Source organism: Mus musculus, chromosome 11, assembly GCF_000001635.26.
Source record: "Mus musculus strain C57BL/6J chromosome 11, GRCm38.p6 C57BL/6J".
Taxonomy (NCBI): domain Eukaryota; kingdom Metazoa; phylum Chordata; class Mammalia; order Rodentia; family Muridae; genus Mus; species Mus musculus.
Window position 1 is genome coordinate 87,109,133 of NC_000077.6, and position 17,657 is coordinate 87,126,789.

General features: G+C 39.9%; 1 protein-coding gene and 1 non-coding gene across 2 annotated transcripts; both read left to right on the plus strand.

Moving 5' to 3' along the window:
• The first annotated feature begins 128 nt into the window (after window positions 1-128).
• On the plus strand, window positions 129-13,842 carry Ska2 (spindle and kinetochore associated complex subunit 2). The gene is made up of 4 exons (NM_025377.3): window positions 129-172; window positions 6,972-7,058; window positions 8,536-8,712; window positions 12,802-13,842. Exons 1-4 carry the CDS (start codon window positions 140-142, stop codon window positions 12,865-12,867), a joined length of 363 nt encoding a protein of 120 aa, NP_079653.1. The 5' UTR covers window positions 129-139; the 3' UTR covers window positions 12,868-13,842.
• Mir301 (microRNA 301) lies at window positions 3,872-3,957 on the plus strand. The gene has a single exon (NR_029652.1). It is a non-coding gene; the product is annotated as a microRNA 301 (primary transcript).
• Window positions 13,843-17,657: the final 3,815 nt, after the last annotated feature.

Consider the following 17,657-nt stretch of genomic DNA (forward strand, 5'->3'; position numbering starts at 1 on the left):
CCAATGGGCGGGCGCCGATGGAACGTACTAGCCAATGAGCGCAAGACGTTGAGTGACAGCTGTCCAATGGAGGGCCTCAGTGCTAGCACGGCTTACAGCTTAAGCGCCTCAGCGGTCTGAGGAATGTCAACTATTCAATATGGAGGCGGAGGTCGATAAGCTGGAACTGATGGTGAGTGGAGAGTGAAGGAAACCTACTGGGTAATTAATGTGCTCCACCGATGGCCTAGAAGGTGAAGCGCATTTTAGAGTCTCCTGAAACTGGGTTGTGGAAGCTGGAACCTGAATTGAGTTCCTTCTTTCTGCACCTACGGGAGCTACCGCCGCCTTGGTCTCTTAACCGCCGCGGGGGAAGGGGTTACATCCGGGGAACTCGTGAGGGAAATGGCGGGAGATGTTGAGGGTGTGGGGCCTTTGTAATTCCCTGGTCCTGGTTTTCTCCTTCATCGGCTCCAGGAGCCGCGCCCGGCACAGATACCGCCTCACGAATTTCTACCTTCCTTGCCCAAGCGTGACTGGAACGGTCTTTAATAGCTCGGAGGAGGAGAGAGGTCGTTTACGTCTCCCGAAAAGGGGGATGGAGGATGAGGTGGGGCAGAAGTCTAGGGGCGCGGAGAAATTCAAGTCCACCATGCACCTACTCGCAGGCGAGCTGGGACAGTCTGAAAGAAGATGCTAGACTTGCACGAGAAACTTGCCCGCGGTTCCGCAGACTGGGCTCTTTGCGGCTTGGGAGAGGAGCCGCCGCGGGGACCGAGCCTGGAGCTCCTTCCCGGGGCGCGAGCGGCGTTGCCCCAGGCCCGGCTTTCTGCTTCCTAGATGCTCAATTCCTTTCCTCTGTGCAAGGAGAACCCTGGACGAAGGCCCTCAGCGGCTGCGGGCAAGGCTGGAGTGCACTGAGCGTCCAGCCGAGTGGCCTTGTCATTCTCCATCAGTGTTCTCTTTATTCCCGCCCTCCCATCCTTCCACTGCCCGCTAGATCGCCGCGCCTTTTTTCTTAGTTTTCTTGTTCTGTCTTCAGACTTCTTTTTGCATGATCACTTTTCTTCCAGATTGATCATCGGACCACCAGCCCCCTTTTAAAAAAATACCAAGATTAATATTAAAAAGTAAAACACTCCATCTGCAGTCTGCCCTTTTTCCCTCTGCGTAGGTATCCGTTGTGTCTGAGCCACTCTCTCCAAGGAAAATCTTGAGTTTGTAACTTCTGCTTTGGAATAGACTTTGGGGTGATCCTGGAAGATAGCGAGTACCACCCCGACTTCCCCATTCCCACACCAGAAGGTGTGAGGCCTCAGTTTCTTTTCTCTTGGGTTAATTAATTCAGGTGTTTCAAACACATTTTATTAGAAAGATTTCCAGTCTTGTTTAACATTGTATTTTAAAACTTTCTTTGTGGAGGGAGTGTGGGGATGGGGGCGGGGGTGGGGGGAGAGAAGAGGAGAAGAATTTTCTGCTGCTTTCCAAATCTTGAAAAAATGAATATTTGACTTAAGAATTTTTCGTGTGTGGGTGTGTGATTACCATCTTAAAATACGCACAAAATGTTAAATATTGTGGTTAGAGTCTATCAAACAACCTGCATGTAAATTCTCTTGTTCCTCTCCCATAGTATGAATTCCTTGCACTGGAATAGGTGGAGATATTTTTACTTGTTAGAGGCTAATTCTGTGTTTTTAACGGGTTGCTTTTTGTAATTGGTGGATCAAGTTCTGAGCTTTATCTAACCCTTCCATTGCAATCAATTCTCAAACTTTTAAAAAATATTGAGCAAATTATCTTAAAGAAAATACAAGTTAAACATCCTGTTAAAGGTAAGTTTTAGGAAGTTATGAGGTTGTTGAACTTTAACATATTTTAGATACTGTATAAATTATGGTCTAGCTTTAACATTTCTTTTTTCAGAGGATCAAAGGAAAACAGCTTTTCCCTTTGTAACATAACCTGAAGTACATTGATGGTAGTAGCATTTACAATTTTCAAGTTACTGAACTTTTTTTCATAACCAAGGGCTTGAAAAACATTATTTTTAACCATGATTTTCAATATTAACTGCTTTTTATTGACTAGACAACAAAAGACATTTCATCTTCACATTGCCATGTTCCTTCCTTTCTTTTAAAAACAGTACCTGTTGAGAAAGTTACTTTCTAAGCCAGAGATAAATGATTCCTTGTGCAATCGTCTTTTATTAGTAGGTCTTTACAATACTTAAAAGGTTTGCTAAGGAGCCCTTGCATATATAATAGGAGTGCCTATTTATCTTTGCAAAGGCAGTAGTTATCTTCACTTGGTAAAAAGTCTAATCTTAATAAATTATTTGATATTTTTCCTGTGTTGACATCTAATTCAGAAAATTAAATTTGCCTTTTAACATTTGTCTTTAAAACCCAATGCTTGGTTAGCAGAGTTAAATATTCCCAAATTTGGGTTTTGTAGCCCAGGATTTGAGGATTAGTATCCCATTGTTTAGTAGATTTGATCTGCCTGAGTTGCTGAACTGGATCATTTAAAGGAAGGTCAGTGAAACTAATGAGAATGTATTTTCTCATCATTTCAGCATTACTAATGGCGGAATAAGCTCATCCATTGTAGGGTAACCTTTGCTCACTAATGTTTTCCCTTCACTAACTGATTGAGAGGTGTTTGTCTCCTGGCCTCCTTTAGTGAACCCACTTGGGATTGTTCACAAAGGCAGTGTAATAGGATACTTGGATTCTGTTTCTTGGTTTACTTCTGACTTTTAAAGAAACATTTTATTCCTCTCATTGTTTTTTTTGATAGTTCTAAGTTTGAAGGGAATGCAGATGCCTTTCTTCACTACCTCAGATATTTTAAGAATGAAAGGTGAGGCTGGGCTAACATCATCTTCAGAATATACTGGTTCCCTGATAATCGCTTCCCATGTTATAGTAGCCTTCAATAAACTCTTGAATTAAAAAAAAAATAAGATTTTTTTAAAAAAGATTTGTTTATTTTATGTATGCGAGTATACTGTCTCTCTTCAGACACAGCAGAAGAGGGCATCGGATCCCATAACAGAGGGTTGTGAGCCACCATGTGGTTGCTGGGAATAGAACTCAGGACCTGTGGAAGAACAACCATTGCCCTTAACTTCTGAGATCTCTTTCCAGCCCCAAAGCACAAGATTTAAGTGCTGCCTAAGTGTGTTTGTGTGTGTGCACATGTGTGCATGTGAGTAAATTCTATAGAGATCAACTGGGTATATAGGTTTGAGAGAGGTATATTTCTCTTTTTCTATTGAGATTTATTTTATGAATATGAGTGTTTTGCCTGCATGTTTGTGACGGCACCACATTTGTGCCTGGTGCCTGAGGAAGTCAGAAGAGGGCATTGGATCCTGTGGAACTCTTCATGGATGATTTTGAGCCACCAAGTGTGTGCTAGGACTCGGACCCAAGAACAAATACTCTTAACCACTGAATCCTTTTCATTTGTTTTTTGAAGTAATTACTCAAAGGACTTGTTTTCTATGGTAGGTAACCCAGACGCTTTGGAAAAGGAGTTAACCAACATTACATTTAGGCAAAAAACATAGTTTTTCACATATTTGCCTTAGTAGTAATTACAGCTGATTTTGTTAATATCAATTATAAAGTTTTTATGATGCCCATGTTAGCTACTAAAGGCTCAGGACATATTACAAAATTCCTTTACATCTGTGCATGTTTATGTCTGAATGCTGCTAATTTCAGGTTAGTCAACAAAAACCAATTATCACTTTGGTCCTTTGCCCTTCCAAAAATATACTGGTATAAATGTTTTTAGGTTTTGGATGTCTTCTGACTAAAATGGCAACTCAACTTTAAGGTCTTTGCACACTGAGCCTTGCATTCCTTTCCTGCTCACTCCTGCTAACGGCTGCTCTGACTTTATTGCACTACTGTACTTTACAGCGAGCAGTGCAATAGTATTGTCAAAGCATCCGCGAGCAGGTTGCACACCTTTCCTGGTTCTTGTCTTACATCTTCAGTATTTGTGAAAAGGTTTCTATAACTTTCAGTGTGGAAAACTGTATAATTTTGTTACTATGTATATTTTTTAGAAAGTCATCATTTGAAAAAATATCATTAAATTAACATTTATCATTTCTGTATGGCACTGAAAATTCATTACTGTACGCTGTGAAGTAATGGCCTGTCTAACTGAATAGTACTTTGTAATTTGCTTCTTTTTGTAATAGACTTGAATAGGTTCTGGGAACTCTTCGGTCTTATTATATGAGTTGGTAAGTGATAGTCTCTCATGTCTATTTACTATGGTAATGGTTTACATCTTAGTGTCCATTTTAGTATTATATTAGAAATGCTTAAATTTAACACTTTGGGAGGGGACTAGAGAGATGGTCCAGCAGTTAACACTACAGAGGACCTGAGTTTCCTTCCCGGCACCCACATCTAGTAGCCACTCTCAGCCACTTGTAACTCTAGCTCCAGGCAGTTTCGTGCTGTCTTCTGGTCTCTGCAGGCACACAAATACAAACACACACACTGATACAAACACAGAATAATAAAATCCTTAAAACTTAGAAAGGCTTGATTATTGTAACTATAAAATATAAATCACTTTAAAAAAAACTTTTATTGGCTGTGAATTTCACATCATGCACCCCAGCCCTCCAATTCCACTCATTTTCCCATCCCTTAGTATCGGCTTTCTGCCCTTGCAACTTCCTCCTCAAAACAAAATAAAGATAGAATTAAAAAATCTTGTCATAGAAGCTGGAGTATGTCACATTGTGTCACACAGTATATCCTTTTGTCCATACAGAAGTCATCACTTTTTGGTAATAAGTTTAATGCACATTTTATGTAAGTAAAACTAAAAATGTAAGTGTACACTGATGAGTTTTGGCAAATGTATACATAATGTAACTCCCTCCACTACTAAGATAATAAAACATTTTCATTACATTTCATTTCAAAAGTCTCTGTGTCTGTCTGCAGTCTCCTTCCAAACAGTGCTTTTGTGAACTCTGACTGGGCCAGCACAGTATTTGTTCTTTTAGTTTTGCATTCTTGTACTTACTGTAAGTGCTTTTGCCATCTTGCCTTTGTTGCATGTGTTGATAATTGATTCATTTTTATTGTTGAGTATATTCCATTGTATAAAGTCTGACAAAGTGTTTCTTGGGTTGTTTCCAGGCTTTGCCTGTTATGAATAAATTTGTTGGAAGCATTGTCTTTACGTGGCCATAATTTCTTATTTCTTTTGTGTAAATACTGGGAAATGGGACTATTAGGAGAAGTTGCTAAAATCAACTGGGTGGCGGCATAGCCTTTAATCCCATCACTTGGGAGGTGGGCCGGGGGTGGTGGTGAATCTCTGAGTTTGAGACCTAGTCTGCAGAGTGAGTTTCAGGAACGCATGGCTTGAAAAATCACACCAACACACAAAAGGCAAAAACAGTTTGATAAAATCTTTTCCATAGTCCTCTTAGTGATATTGAATATTTTTCATGTGCTTATTTGCAACTGATATATGTTTTTTAATGTCTTAAAGTCTTCCTGTCCATGCATGGTACATGGTATACGTACATACGTGCATACACAAACTGCAGACACATGCGCACATTTTTTTTTCTCAATCTAATGTCACTAATTTTTTTTTCTTGGAGATTTGTGGTTTGGGGGCTGGAGTGATGGCTCTGGGGTCAAAGACCTTCTTGTTTTCCAGAGGACTGGAGTTTGCTTCTCGGCTCAGCACCCAGGTTGGGCAGTTTAGTTTGTGATTCCAACTTGAGAGGATTGTACACTCTCTTGTGGCCTCTGTGGGTTCCTTTACACACATGGCAAGGCAAACATAGACACACAAACAAACAAATTTAAAAGAAAAATTTTTGGTAAAGTATTTAATATCTTTATGTGTATGTGTGTGCTTGCTTGAGACTGTCCTTCACATGTGTGCAGGAGCTTGTGGAAGCCAGAAGAGGGTACTGGATCTTCTGAAACTCAGAGTTGGTTTTGAGCAATCATGTGGATGCTGAGAATGGAACAAACCTAGATGCTCTGCAAGACTAAGAGCTCTCTTAACCACTGAATTCTCTCTCCAACCCCCAAATGAAAGCTTAACACGATTTAACACAGCCCTGTATAAAACAGCTAATGCATGTGTGTGGTGGTGCACATGCCCCTGGCACATGTAGAGGCCTAAAGTTCACCAGGTAGGTTCTCAGATGGATGTAGCTTGGTGAGGCATACCAGAGGCCCTGGGACTGGATCCTACCTCTGCCTGATAGTGAAGGTGGCCTCTCTAATTCCAGCCACTCCAGAGGGGTAAACCGGAGGATTAGGATTTCAAACTTATTTTCTGCTGTAGCCAGCCCTAGGTCTACCTGGTTTACATTAAACCCTGTCACAGAACAACCAAAGCAAGCTTAAGTCTTTCCTTTCACCATGTGGATCTTGGGTTTGAACTCGGGTCATCAGGCATGCCTGCAGGCAACATTACCTGCTGATTCATGTTGCCATCCAGCATAGTCAGCCTTAGGTTTTGATAGAGTAGAATGGATAGTGTTTGCTTTATAAGCTTGTTTGGTTTTGTTCATTTTTTTTCACCCAGGAGTCAGGGTTTTTCCCTGTAGCCCTGGCTGTCCTGAACTCGGCCTCAAACTCACGGAGAGTTGTCAAACTTTGCCTCCCATGTGCTGGGATCAGAGGGGTGAGCCAGCGCTGCCTGGCTTGTACATACTTCTGTTTTTGGAGACAGGGTTACTTTTTGTAGCCTTGGCTGTTCTGGAACTTGCTCTGAAGACCAAGATGGCCTCAAATGTAAAGAGATCCCCTTGTCTCTGCCTCCCAAATGCTGACATATATATACTTTATATCCACAAATGTAGGGTGAGTGTTTTATCACATATTAGTATAGTATTCAAACGTGAAAAGAATGAATAATTATGTTTAATAATATATTTTTGTTTACTAAATAATACATGTATACTGGTTTTTTAGTTCCAGAAAGCTGATTCTGATTTGGATTACCTTCAATATAGGCTGGAATATGAAGTCAAGACTAATCACCCACATTCAGCAGGAGAGGTAATTGGGAATAAGTAAATCTTTTTTTTGTTTGTTTTGGTTTTTTTTTTTTGTTTTTTGTTTTTTTTTTTTTTGTTTGTTTGTTTTTGTTTTTGAGACAGGGTTTCTCTGTATAGCCCTTGCTGTCCTGGAACTCACTCTGTAGACCAGGCTGGCCTCGGAACTCAGAAATCCGCCTGCCTCTGCCTCCCAAGTGCTGGGATTAAAGGCGTGTGCCACCACGCCCGGCTTTTCTTACCTCTCAGTTAGCATGTTCCCAGCTTTATTCCATGTTGTAACATGACCAGAACTTAATTCTTTTCTATAGTTAGAAGCTATTCATTGTAGAACTATACTGTTGTTGGTTTTTTTTTTTTTTTTAATCTATTCATCTGTGAGCTATTCAGGCAATTCCTACCTTTAGGTACAATGAATAGTCCCTTTGTTAACATTCATGTAGAAGTTCTATGTGCACATATTTTCATTTCTGTGGGTATATCTAGGCATGAAATTACTAGTCAAAAAAGCAACTCATACCTGATATTTTCGGGAACCATCAGGATGTTCAAAAATACTTGTCATTAAAAAAAATTTTTTTTGTAACTTTGAAACAGTCTCAGTACTAGTCTAGGTTAGCCTTAAAATTATGTAGCCCAGGCTGGTCTCAAATTTGCTATGGAACCCAGGATCCAGTCTGGAAGGAACTTCTTATCAATTTAAGCCTCCCATTTGCTGGGATTATAAACATCTGCCATTGTGCTTGGCCATGTAAATCTTTGTGAAGTGTACCATTCGGGTGCTGTTTTCATCCCATTCATTTGCTTTGTTAAACATAGATGGTATCTCCACCATCTGTCTTACCCAGTTGCCTTCTTTTTTTTTCTTCGAAGACACGGTTACAGGGTTTTTCTGTGTAGCTCTGGCTGTCCTGGCCAAGGGCTGGCTATCTTAGCATGTTTTCATCTTTCCAAAGTTAACACACTGTACTCATTACAGCATACCCCTCCATCAGCACTCCTACCCAACTCCAGCCCTTTGTGAATTTTACTGCTCTTAAATCTGTATTTGTTTGTTAGTGACTGGCTTATTTCATCCAAAATGTCCTCATATTCAGAACCTGGGCTTTCCAAGCAGGACTGACAACCTGAGTCCAGAAACACAGAATTCATCCATGTTGTATCGCTGCCAGAATTTCCTTTAAAATTTTAAGTATTTATTTGATTTTGTGTGTATCTATACTTGTGTGCTTGTGTACAAACAAGGGTATGTCCTTTCTAGCTGGGCCTGATGGTGCACACCTTTTATCATAGTGTTTAGGAAGTAGAAGCAGAAGCTCTAAGTAGGTCAGCCTGGTCTATGTAGTGTTTTAGGCCAACCAGGGTTGCATAGTGGTGAAATAAATATGTGGTAGAAGGTGTTGTAAATATTGATTTAAAAAGAAGCTTAATATTTCTGCAACATCATTTAATATGTATTAACCTTATTTTTTCTGATATAGAAAAATGCAGTTACAGTTTTAAAGGAATTATCAGCGATAAAGTCTCGCTATCAAGCTTTATGTGCACGCTTTAAGGCAGTTTCTGTTGAGCAAAAGGAGACCAAGAGCTGCATTTGTGCTACTTTGAACAAGACAATGACCATGATACAAGAACTACAAAAGCAAACAAACCTGGAGGTAATGTTTCCAGTTTATAGGTTGGAATTGTGAAGTTATTCCCCACCCCCACTGCCACCCCCAGTACAGGTTTCTCTGTGTAGCCCTGGCTGTCCTGGAACTTACTCTGTAGACCAGGCTGGCCTCGAACGCATAAATCCACTTGCCTCTGCCTCCTGAGTTTGTGCTGCTACTGCTTGTTGGATTTGTGAAGTTTAAGTTGTGAATATTGTTTAAAAAAAATAAAACCCCAATATGTTGTGCCACATCCGTGCACTGCTCCCAGGCTCTTGGACCTGACTGGGGTGGTGAAGGAATGAAGAAAAGACAGACAGACAGACAGACTTGGGATTCTTTGCATACTAGGCAAATATTCTATCCTCAGTTCCTTGTGATAACGTCTAAATCATCTAAACTATAAAATCAGCCACAAGTAGAAATGTCTGAAGGGAGAAATAATTAGGCCAGATGTAAAAAAAGCTATGGGAACGTTCATTTTTGGAAGAGATTATGTCAAGTAAGAGAAATGATTGGAAGGCAGGTTATGAGCCTTAAAAAAGGAAACTATATTAGTTTAAAATCTATGACACTCATATTGGAATAGTGTGCACTTGTACTCATCACTTTAAAAATGGGACAAGGCAGCCGGGCATGGTGGTGCGCGTCTTTAATCCCAGCACTTGGGAGGCAGAGGCAGGCGAATTTCTGAGTTCGAGGTCAGCCTGGTCTACAGAATGAGTTCTAGGATAGCCAGGGCTACACAGAGAAACCCTGTCTCGGAAAAAAAAAAAAAAAGAAAAGGGACAAGTCGATGGGTCTGGATAGGTATCTGAGCAGTTAGAAGCAATAAGAACACATACTGCTCTCCCAGAGGACCCACGGTTGGCAGTTCACTAACAACCTGCACTAACTCCAGTTGCAAGGGTTCTGTGTCCTTTGTCCTCGGGCATGACACTCACATGTATACACCCACACACTGACATACACATAATTAGCATGTACATGTTACATGTACATGAACACACCCACACAGTGACATATACATAATTAACAACTTTATGTTTTTCTGTTTATTTGAGACAGGGTCTCTCTATGTAGCTCTGGCTGCCCTGAGACTTGCTTATAAAACCAGAATGACCCCTAACTCATACAGATCAGCCAGCCTGTGCCTCTTAAATGCTAGTATTAAAAACATGTATGGGTGCCAGCCACACGCCATATACATAATTAAAAATAACAAAAATTAATGTTTTTTTAAAAATGAGATTTTAAAGTTTAGATAAATTACAGATGTGGCATTCACACTTAGAGATGTTCAAGTTTAAGGGGGGCAAATCAATGAAACTTATAGTGTCATGATTGCCATACCCAGTTGTCGTGGTACAAATCTCTCTCTCTAGTAATAACTTTTATAAATAGGCATATTTAAGCCTGTCTGTTGTCTGAATATGAAAGAAATGGAAATGGCACCTATTAGAGGGTTGTATGGCCACGAGTAGCTTTGAGCCTAGAACCCAGAGGCCATGCAGCTGAGCTGTCTGTAGAGCTCAGTGGTAGGTTACTGACTTGGCTATGGCCCTGGGTTTGACCCTCGGGATCACCAGAAAGAGATTTCCTGCTCAGGGAAGAGGGGGCAAGAAGGGTGCATGTTGGATGGAATTTATAAAGGCTTTTTAAATTTTAAAAGCTTTTTTTCAGTAGCAGGGACAAATGTTTGAGAATAAAGTCAAAGGCTACCTTTAACCAAAGATTTACTGAAATGCTCTCAAATAACCTAAAAGGCTTTACCATAATTTTGTGAGCATCTCTATGTAATTGAGGAAAACGGTGCTTTATGTGCAACAGAAAGTAAAACTGCTCTAATCTTTACCAGTGACCGTGACTTTTCATTCGGAAAAGTAACGCAGTGTCTTTGAATTAACTATATTCAAAAGGACATTTAAATTGGTATTCTTAATAAATAGGGAGCCAAGAACAGAAGAGGAAGTTGGGGGTGGTGGTGAGTGAGTAAATAGAAATATCTAAGATGTGGAGGCTTAAGTATGCTCAGTTATAAAGGGTTACTAACTAGAGAGAGAGATTTGTACCAGAACCCTGGGTATGGCAATCCTGATTGTAAATGCAGTACTTGGAAGGATAAGGCAGAATTGATGTAGATTCCAGGACAATATGGGCTACAGAGTAAGATTCTGTCTCAAAACAGACAAAAAAAAAAAAAACAAAACAAAAAAAAAACAAAAAAACAAAAAAACAAAAAAAAACCCCAACAACAAACAGAAACAAAACAAAACTTTAGAACAAGAAATAATAATAGTCAATAAAAAAGGCTCTAAAAGAATGTATTGTGTTTTATTGAAAGATGCTTCCAAAAACCGGAGTTAAGAAAAATTACTGCAGGGGTTGGAGAGATGGCTCGGCAGTTAAGAACACTTGCTGTTCTTCTAGCGGTCCCAAGATTGATTGCCAGCACCCACAGAGCAGCTTAGAGTTGTTCATAGCTCTAGTTTCAGGGCTTTGTCTCTCTCTTGGCTTCTTAGGCACTTGATAACATAGTGGTCTGCGGACTTATAGTGGTCTGAGAAGTTTTGCCTAGCAATCTTAGGAATAATATCTTAGGGATTTATTGAGAACATGTTTATATTCCTCCCTAACATCACTCCCTTCCTTTGAAGCAGAAAAGTTCTGTAACTGTTTGGGTCGGACAGTGTGAGCATAAACTTTTACACATAAGAATATGTTGGGCCAGTGTTAATCCATCAAACCAGCTGCCTGGAAGAATCATGGAGTTTTGAGGTTTTGGACAACTGGGCTATTCAATAACCACACATGGTTGTATAAATTTAAATGTAACTCTATAACCTAAGAACTCAGTTCTTCATCTTGTGGTCAGACAGTGCAGATAGAGATTGCTTCCAGCTTCACGGGAAGTTGGCCTGAGCTACCTTAGAGATGCTGACTCTGGTTCTGGCATGTTCCAGATCTGGTCGTCTTTCTAGAGATGACCTATATAATTAGGCTGGTTTGTAACTGCTTCAGAAGTTGGAGCTGTAGCTTGTGCTATTTGCCCGTCTAACCCTTCTCAGCTACCTTTTTGGTGTTCTGTAAACATCTTTCAGCATTCATTTTATTCCCTTCTGTCTCTTGCTCTTGCTCCGACCTGCTTTGTGCGGATAGTTATTTCTGGCTGTTTCCTAATCATCCAGTATTTATTTTTTAAAAAGATTTATTTAGCGCCCGGCGTGGTGGCGCGCGCCTTTATTTAATCCCAGCACTTGGAAGGCAGAGGCAGGAGGATTTCTGAGTTCAAGGCCAGCCTGTTCTACAAAGTGAATTCCAGGATAGCCAGGGCTACACAGAGAAACCCTGTCTCAAAAAACAAACAAACAAAATGTATATGAGTACACCATTGCTTTCTTCAGACACACTAGAAGAGGGCATCAGATGGTTGTGAGCCACCATGTGGTTGCTGGTAGTTGCTGGAATTTGAACTCAGGACCTCTGGAAGAGCAACTGATGCTTTTAACTGCTGAGCCATCTCTCCAGCTTCTAATCATCCATTATTACTTATCAGTACTTCCTCCCACCCCCTTCCCCTTCCAGAGACAGGGTTTCTCTGTGTAGCCCTGGCTGTTCTAGAACTCTGTAGATCAGGCTGGCCTCCAGAGAACAGCCTGTCTTTGCCTCCCAAATGCTGGGATTAAAGGAGTGTACACCATTGCCTGGCTTTTTTTTTTTTTTTTTAATTTTTTTTTTTTTTGAGATGGGGTCTTCAAAATTCAGCACACAGTTATTTCTCTGGGTAAAATTCCTACTGTTTTGGTCTAAATCTCTTTTCCAAATATGGTATTCAAACATACATTTAGTTCTGTTAAATGATAGTCCTTTGTTTGATTTCTTGATCTTGTTTGTACAGCCTAATTGCAAGTTCTTTGAAAGCCCAACTACAGTATATAAATAGCCAGATGGCTATTGTTTTCCCTTGCCTTTCAAATTTCAAGACTAAATATGTAGTATAAGATTATGAAAACGTTTGTGCAATGAAGCAAAATTTAACTCGTTTAACAACCTTTGAAGGTTTTGAAATAAACATTTTGTTATTTGTTTTTCTAGCTAACTCTACTGACTGAAGAAGAGAAAGCTGCAACAGAGCCATTAAAATCTCATATGCCGGACTGATAAAAAATGTTAAAGAGGAAGGCTGGTGGAAAGAAGACCAACTGCAGAGATTGGGCGAGACGTCTAGAGGCGGGGCTGATGAGGAAGCCTGACATTTCCCTTGACCGAGAGGATCGTGATGCATTTCAGATGAGGAAATTGTAAGAAGCGTAGATGTCCTGTGACTGAAAACCAAAAGGATGGGATGGAAATAAAGCAATGTAAATACTGATACCCAGCATTCATTTTAGGCAATGAAATCCCTTAGTACTACTTTTTTTTTTATTTTCTGTTTTCTTTTTGTATAGTGTTGGCATAATTTTAGATGTTTTGGGATTTTGTAAAATAATATTTATGTACATTTTGTTCAGTATGTAAATGGGCAAAATACTTGTATAAAAATTCAGGTGTTGTTTGCTCTTTTGAGACAAGGTTTCACTATGTAGCTCTGGCTGGCCCTGGAGCTCACTATGTAGACCAGACCAGCTCTGAATCCTAAAGATGCCTGCCTTTGCTATCACGCTGGGCATTGTCTGTCTGTCTGTCTGTGACAAGGTCTTCCATATCCCAGGCTGGCCTCAGATTTGGTGTCAATAGGGATAATATTTGACATTGGTACTTCCTGAGTGCTGGGATACCCAGTGTGCAGAAGCACGTCTGGTTTGTGTAGTACCAGCTAGCACGGCTCAGCTGAGCCACATCCCAACCCTGTATTTTTTTTTCTTTAATGTACATTACAGTTAATAACACACTTACTTGTATGTATATACTGTCCAGTTTTCCCAAAATCTAACAAATTAATAGGATGTTTTGTGAGAACTTTTATTTTTTTTTTCCTTTTTCCCATTGCTTGCTAGTAATAAAACATCATTAGTTTGTTTTCAAATGCTGTTTTAGACTTTCTATTGGTGTTACAATAATATGTTATCTTTCAGTGTAGTTTTGTATTTGTTTATTCTATATGAATGACAGACTAAAATCACTGACACATCTGCTATTATCCAGTGTGTGTGTGTGTGTGTAAATCAGTTTCACTATTTTTTTATGGTTCTGGGCTTGAATCTAGGGTGACACATGCATGCTTATGATATAATCTACCACTGAGTTATGTCCCTACAATTTTCTTATTTATTTATTTATCTATCTATTGACCTATCTGTTTATTTATTTATTGAAACAGAGTCCTTCTATGGTCCATGTTTGTCTAGGTACCTTGGTGACCTGCCTGCTTCAGCCCTTTAGTGTTGTGATTACAGGGAGGAGAAACTGTGTCCATCTGTTTGTTTTTGTTTTGAGACAGGACTTTACTATGAACCCCAGGCTGGTCTGGACCGATATAGATCAGGCTGGCCTAGAATTCAGAGATCACTTGCTTCTGCTCTGGGTGCTAGAAACAAAGCTGGTCCTGTTTTCTCTTTAAAGATTTATTTTAACCAGGTATTGGTGGCGCATGCCTTTAATCCCAGCACTTGGGAGGCAGAGGCAGTCGAATTTCTGACTTTGAGGCCAGCCTGGTCTACAGAGTGAGTTCCAGGACAGCCAGGGCTACACAGAGAAACCCTGTCTGGAAAAACAAAACAAAACAAACAAAAACATTTTATTTTTATTTTAAGTACATGAGTATTTTGCCTGCATATCTGTCTGTGCCTGATGTTCATGCCTGGTGCCCAGGGAGGCCAGAAATGGGTGTTAGATCCCCTGGAAATGGAGCTAAAGACAGTTGTGAGCTGCTATCTTGGTGCTGTGAATTGTACCTGGGTCTTCTGGAAGAGCAGCAGGTGCTGAGCCATTTTTTCAGCCTTCTCTTGTTTTTTAAGACAGGATCTCACTCTGTAGGCCATGTTGGGCTGGAACTAGAGATAATCTCACTTCAGTGCTGGGATTACAGACATAAATTTTCATACCTTCTTTTAAAATTTGTTATAAGCACAGAACTCTGTCTGCCTCTCCCTCCTGAGTTCTGGGATTGCATGCTGTGCAACCAGGCTGAGCCTGATAGATTACTGTTCTGAGAGCAGGTCCCAGTATATGGTTCATGATGGCCTGGAATTCAACTTGCCTTACGTACCTGTGTGTGAGGTTACAATCACCTCCAAACCCAGCTTAAGGTATATACTGAGAGGTGCACAGAAAACCAGTTTAGTAGGCTGAGAGGAGTCAAGAAGGTACTATACTCAAACCGGCCATGGAGTTCCAGGTGAGTCGGGCCACACAGCAAGACTTGCTTTCAAACAAAATCCACACGTGTGAATGTTTTCCCCTTCCATTTGTTTTCCAGGACTTGAGACTCTGTGACCCTCCCGGCCTGGAGATGGCTCAGAGTTTAAGAGCACTCACTGTTTTTTCAGAGGTCCTGAGTTCAATTCCCAGCAACCACATGGCTGCTCACAGCCATCTGTAATGGGATCTTGTGCCTTCTTGTTGGCGTGTCTGGAGACAGCTACAGTGTACTCATAAATAAAAATTAATTAAAATAGACTCTGTGATCCTCAAATATTGCCAGTAAAATTCTCTACCTCAACATTTAAATTGAACATATTCGGATTACTTGTTCATTTTGTAGTTTTGGCAGTGGCTTTTGTTAGCTGGAATGGTTACCTTTTTAATGTATTTGCATCCACTTACCTATAAAATAAAACCTAAAATTGGTCATAGTATCTAGCCTCCATGTTATATTATCTTCATTCTTATTACTTTTATTTAGGATTATTTCTCATCTAGATACTATTTTCTGTTACTATAGTGTTTCTATATAATACTATTTAAGATATTTAAAAACAAGCATAATGCATATTATTTAGAAGTAGTCAGCCTTCAGTTTCTTTATTCATTTCTATACATATTCACATAGAATTTTTCTTTAGAAAAAAACAAAACAGGTAAGCATACATTATACTGTAGCATTTAAAATTTTCATTTTATATGATTTCATGACATACATTATACATTTAACATCCTTTTTAACACTTGTAACTACTGTATGGCTATATCATGATTTTGTTTAGTTTCTTATTGATAATCTGAGTCATTATAAAAGTAATAGCATTTTGGGGGATGTGTCTTGTGGCAAAGGGCAGAGCAAAGTCAGCCCCTAAGTGCTGTTTTTGTGAGACATGGTCTTGGGCTAGGGCTCTGGTTGGCTTTCTTCAAGTTCTCAATCTTCTGTTTCAAGCTCTCCAGTGCTAGCAGACTCCCTCACCCACGAGCTGACAAAGGACCTTTAACCCTTACTTAGCCAACTACCAATTTAAGCACTGTATGCCTATTTTTTAACAAAGACCTCTAACTAATTACAGATTTCTTTTATTTTCTACTATTATGAACTAGCCTGATAACTAGTTCCTTAAACATTTTGGGTATATATGGCAAATATACCATAATCTATAGGCTACTGTTATCATCTGTTATACTACAGGGCAAAGGTTTCTCCATATTGTTGAGAATTCCAAATGCCATAATATTTCCCACAAACTTTTGATTGTTTTTTTAGTCTGGCGACTTAGCCCAGGCTGGCTTTGAACTCACTAAGTAGACCAGGCTATTCTGGAGATGGTTTCTGCCTGGTCATGAAAGGCTATGATTAAAAGCTAAAGACATGTACCACCACACCCGGCCTCCACAAATTTTTAGGTATAGATTAAATTTTAAAGTGTAAATAGAATGTGGTGGCATACCTATGTATATCCTAGCACTGAAGAGGCTAAGGAGGGAGTTGAAGGCTGGCATATGCTTTATAGCAAGTTCTAGGTCAGTGCAGGTGACATGGGAACATCAGCAAAAAGGTACAATTCAGGACACGTTAGTAAAATTATTCTGCAACTATCAGCCTGCATCTAGTTCAAAGACCATAAGTGGTTTGAAATGAAAGCCTTTTTTGCTTTTGGTTTTTCAATACACGGTGTCATTGTGTATCCCTGATTGTCCTGGAACTCCACCTGCCTCTGTCCCCCAAATGCTGGGACTAAACGAGTGCTCCACCATGCCCAGCTTGTGAAAGCATATTCTATCTCTACTTAATTAAATTATGTGTGTGTAGATTATTTTGGGTTATATTAATATATGTGCATGTGAGTGTGGGTGTTTTAGGTGGGCAGAATGGAGTTGGAGTATAGGCTGGAGACCAAAGGCAGGGTTAGAGAGTGGTCCTCCCCCGGAGTAGCAAGTATTCTTAACCTCTGGGCCATCCGTCCTACCTCCATAAATCTTGTTTATAGTTCATATAATTTTTAAAAAATGTTGCTAGTAACGAAAAGATTCTTTCTAGATTATCAATTCTCTGGATTGGGTTCATAAATAACTTTGTAATAAGCTTAAGAGAAGAATTAAGATTTAAGTATTTGACCAACGCCTTTTGTCTCACATACCCTCAATTTCTGCACCCTAACTGGTCTCTTCTGGAAGGAATTTAGAAGCGATTCCCTAGACTCTTTGTTAGTCCCCATAGCAAAAACAACTCAAGCTGCAAGAAAGCCTTAGTCGGTGGGATGTGGATCCAATTGTCTCACCAAAATGAGAAGACGTGGTACCTCTCCCCTGCAATCCTTACTTCCAGGAAGCTTGGAGACTTCACTATACGTCCAGTCTATCATGAACTAAAGAAACCTTGTCTCAAAATAACAGGTCAAGAGAAATCGCCGGTCCATTACAATTGGAGCTTTCAAATGCATTTACTATGGAGGGGGACTAAGTTTTTTTTTTTTTTTTTTTTTTTTTAAAGCTTAAAGTCTGCGTTTCCTCCCAGAGGCGGAAAGCAAACACTAACCAAGCAAGAGTTCCCGGCTCCAGGGTCTCCTTAGGTGACCCACAAACAA

Coding starts and splice junctions, on each gene's coding strand:
- Ska2 (NM_025377.3), top strand. CDS start 140: ATGGAGGCGGAGGTCGATAAGCTGGAACTGATG. Junction 173..6,971: donor TCGATAAGCTGGAACTGATG/GTGAGTGGAGAG, acceptor CTGGTTTTTTAG/TTCCAGAAAGCTGATTCTGA. Junction 7,059..8,535: donor ACCCACATTCAGCAGGAGAG/GTAATTGGGAAT, acceptor TTTCTGATATAG/AAAAATGCAGTTACAGTTTT.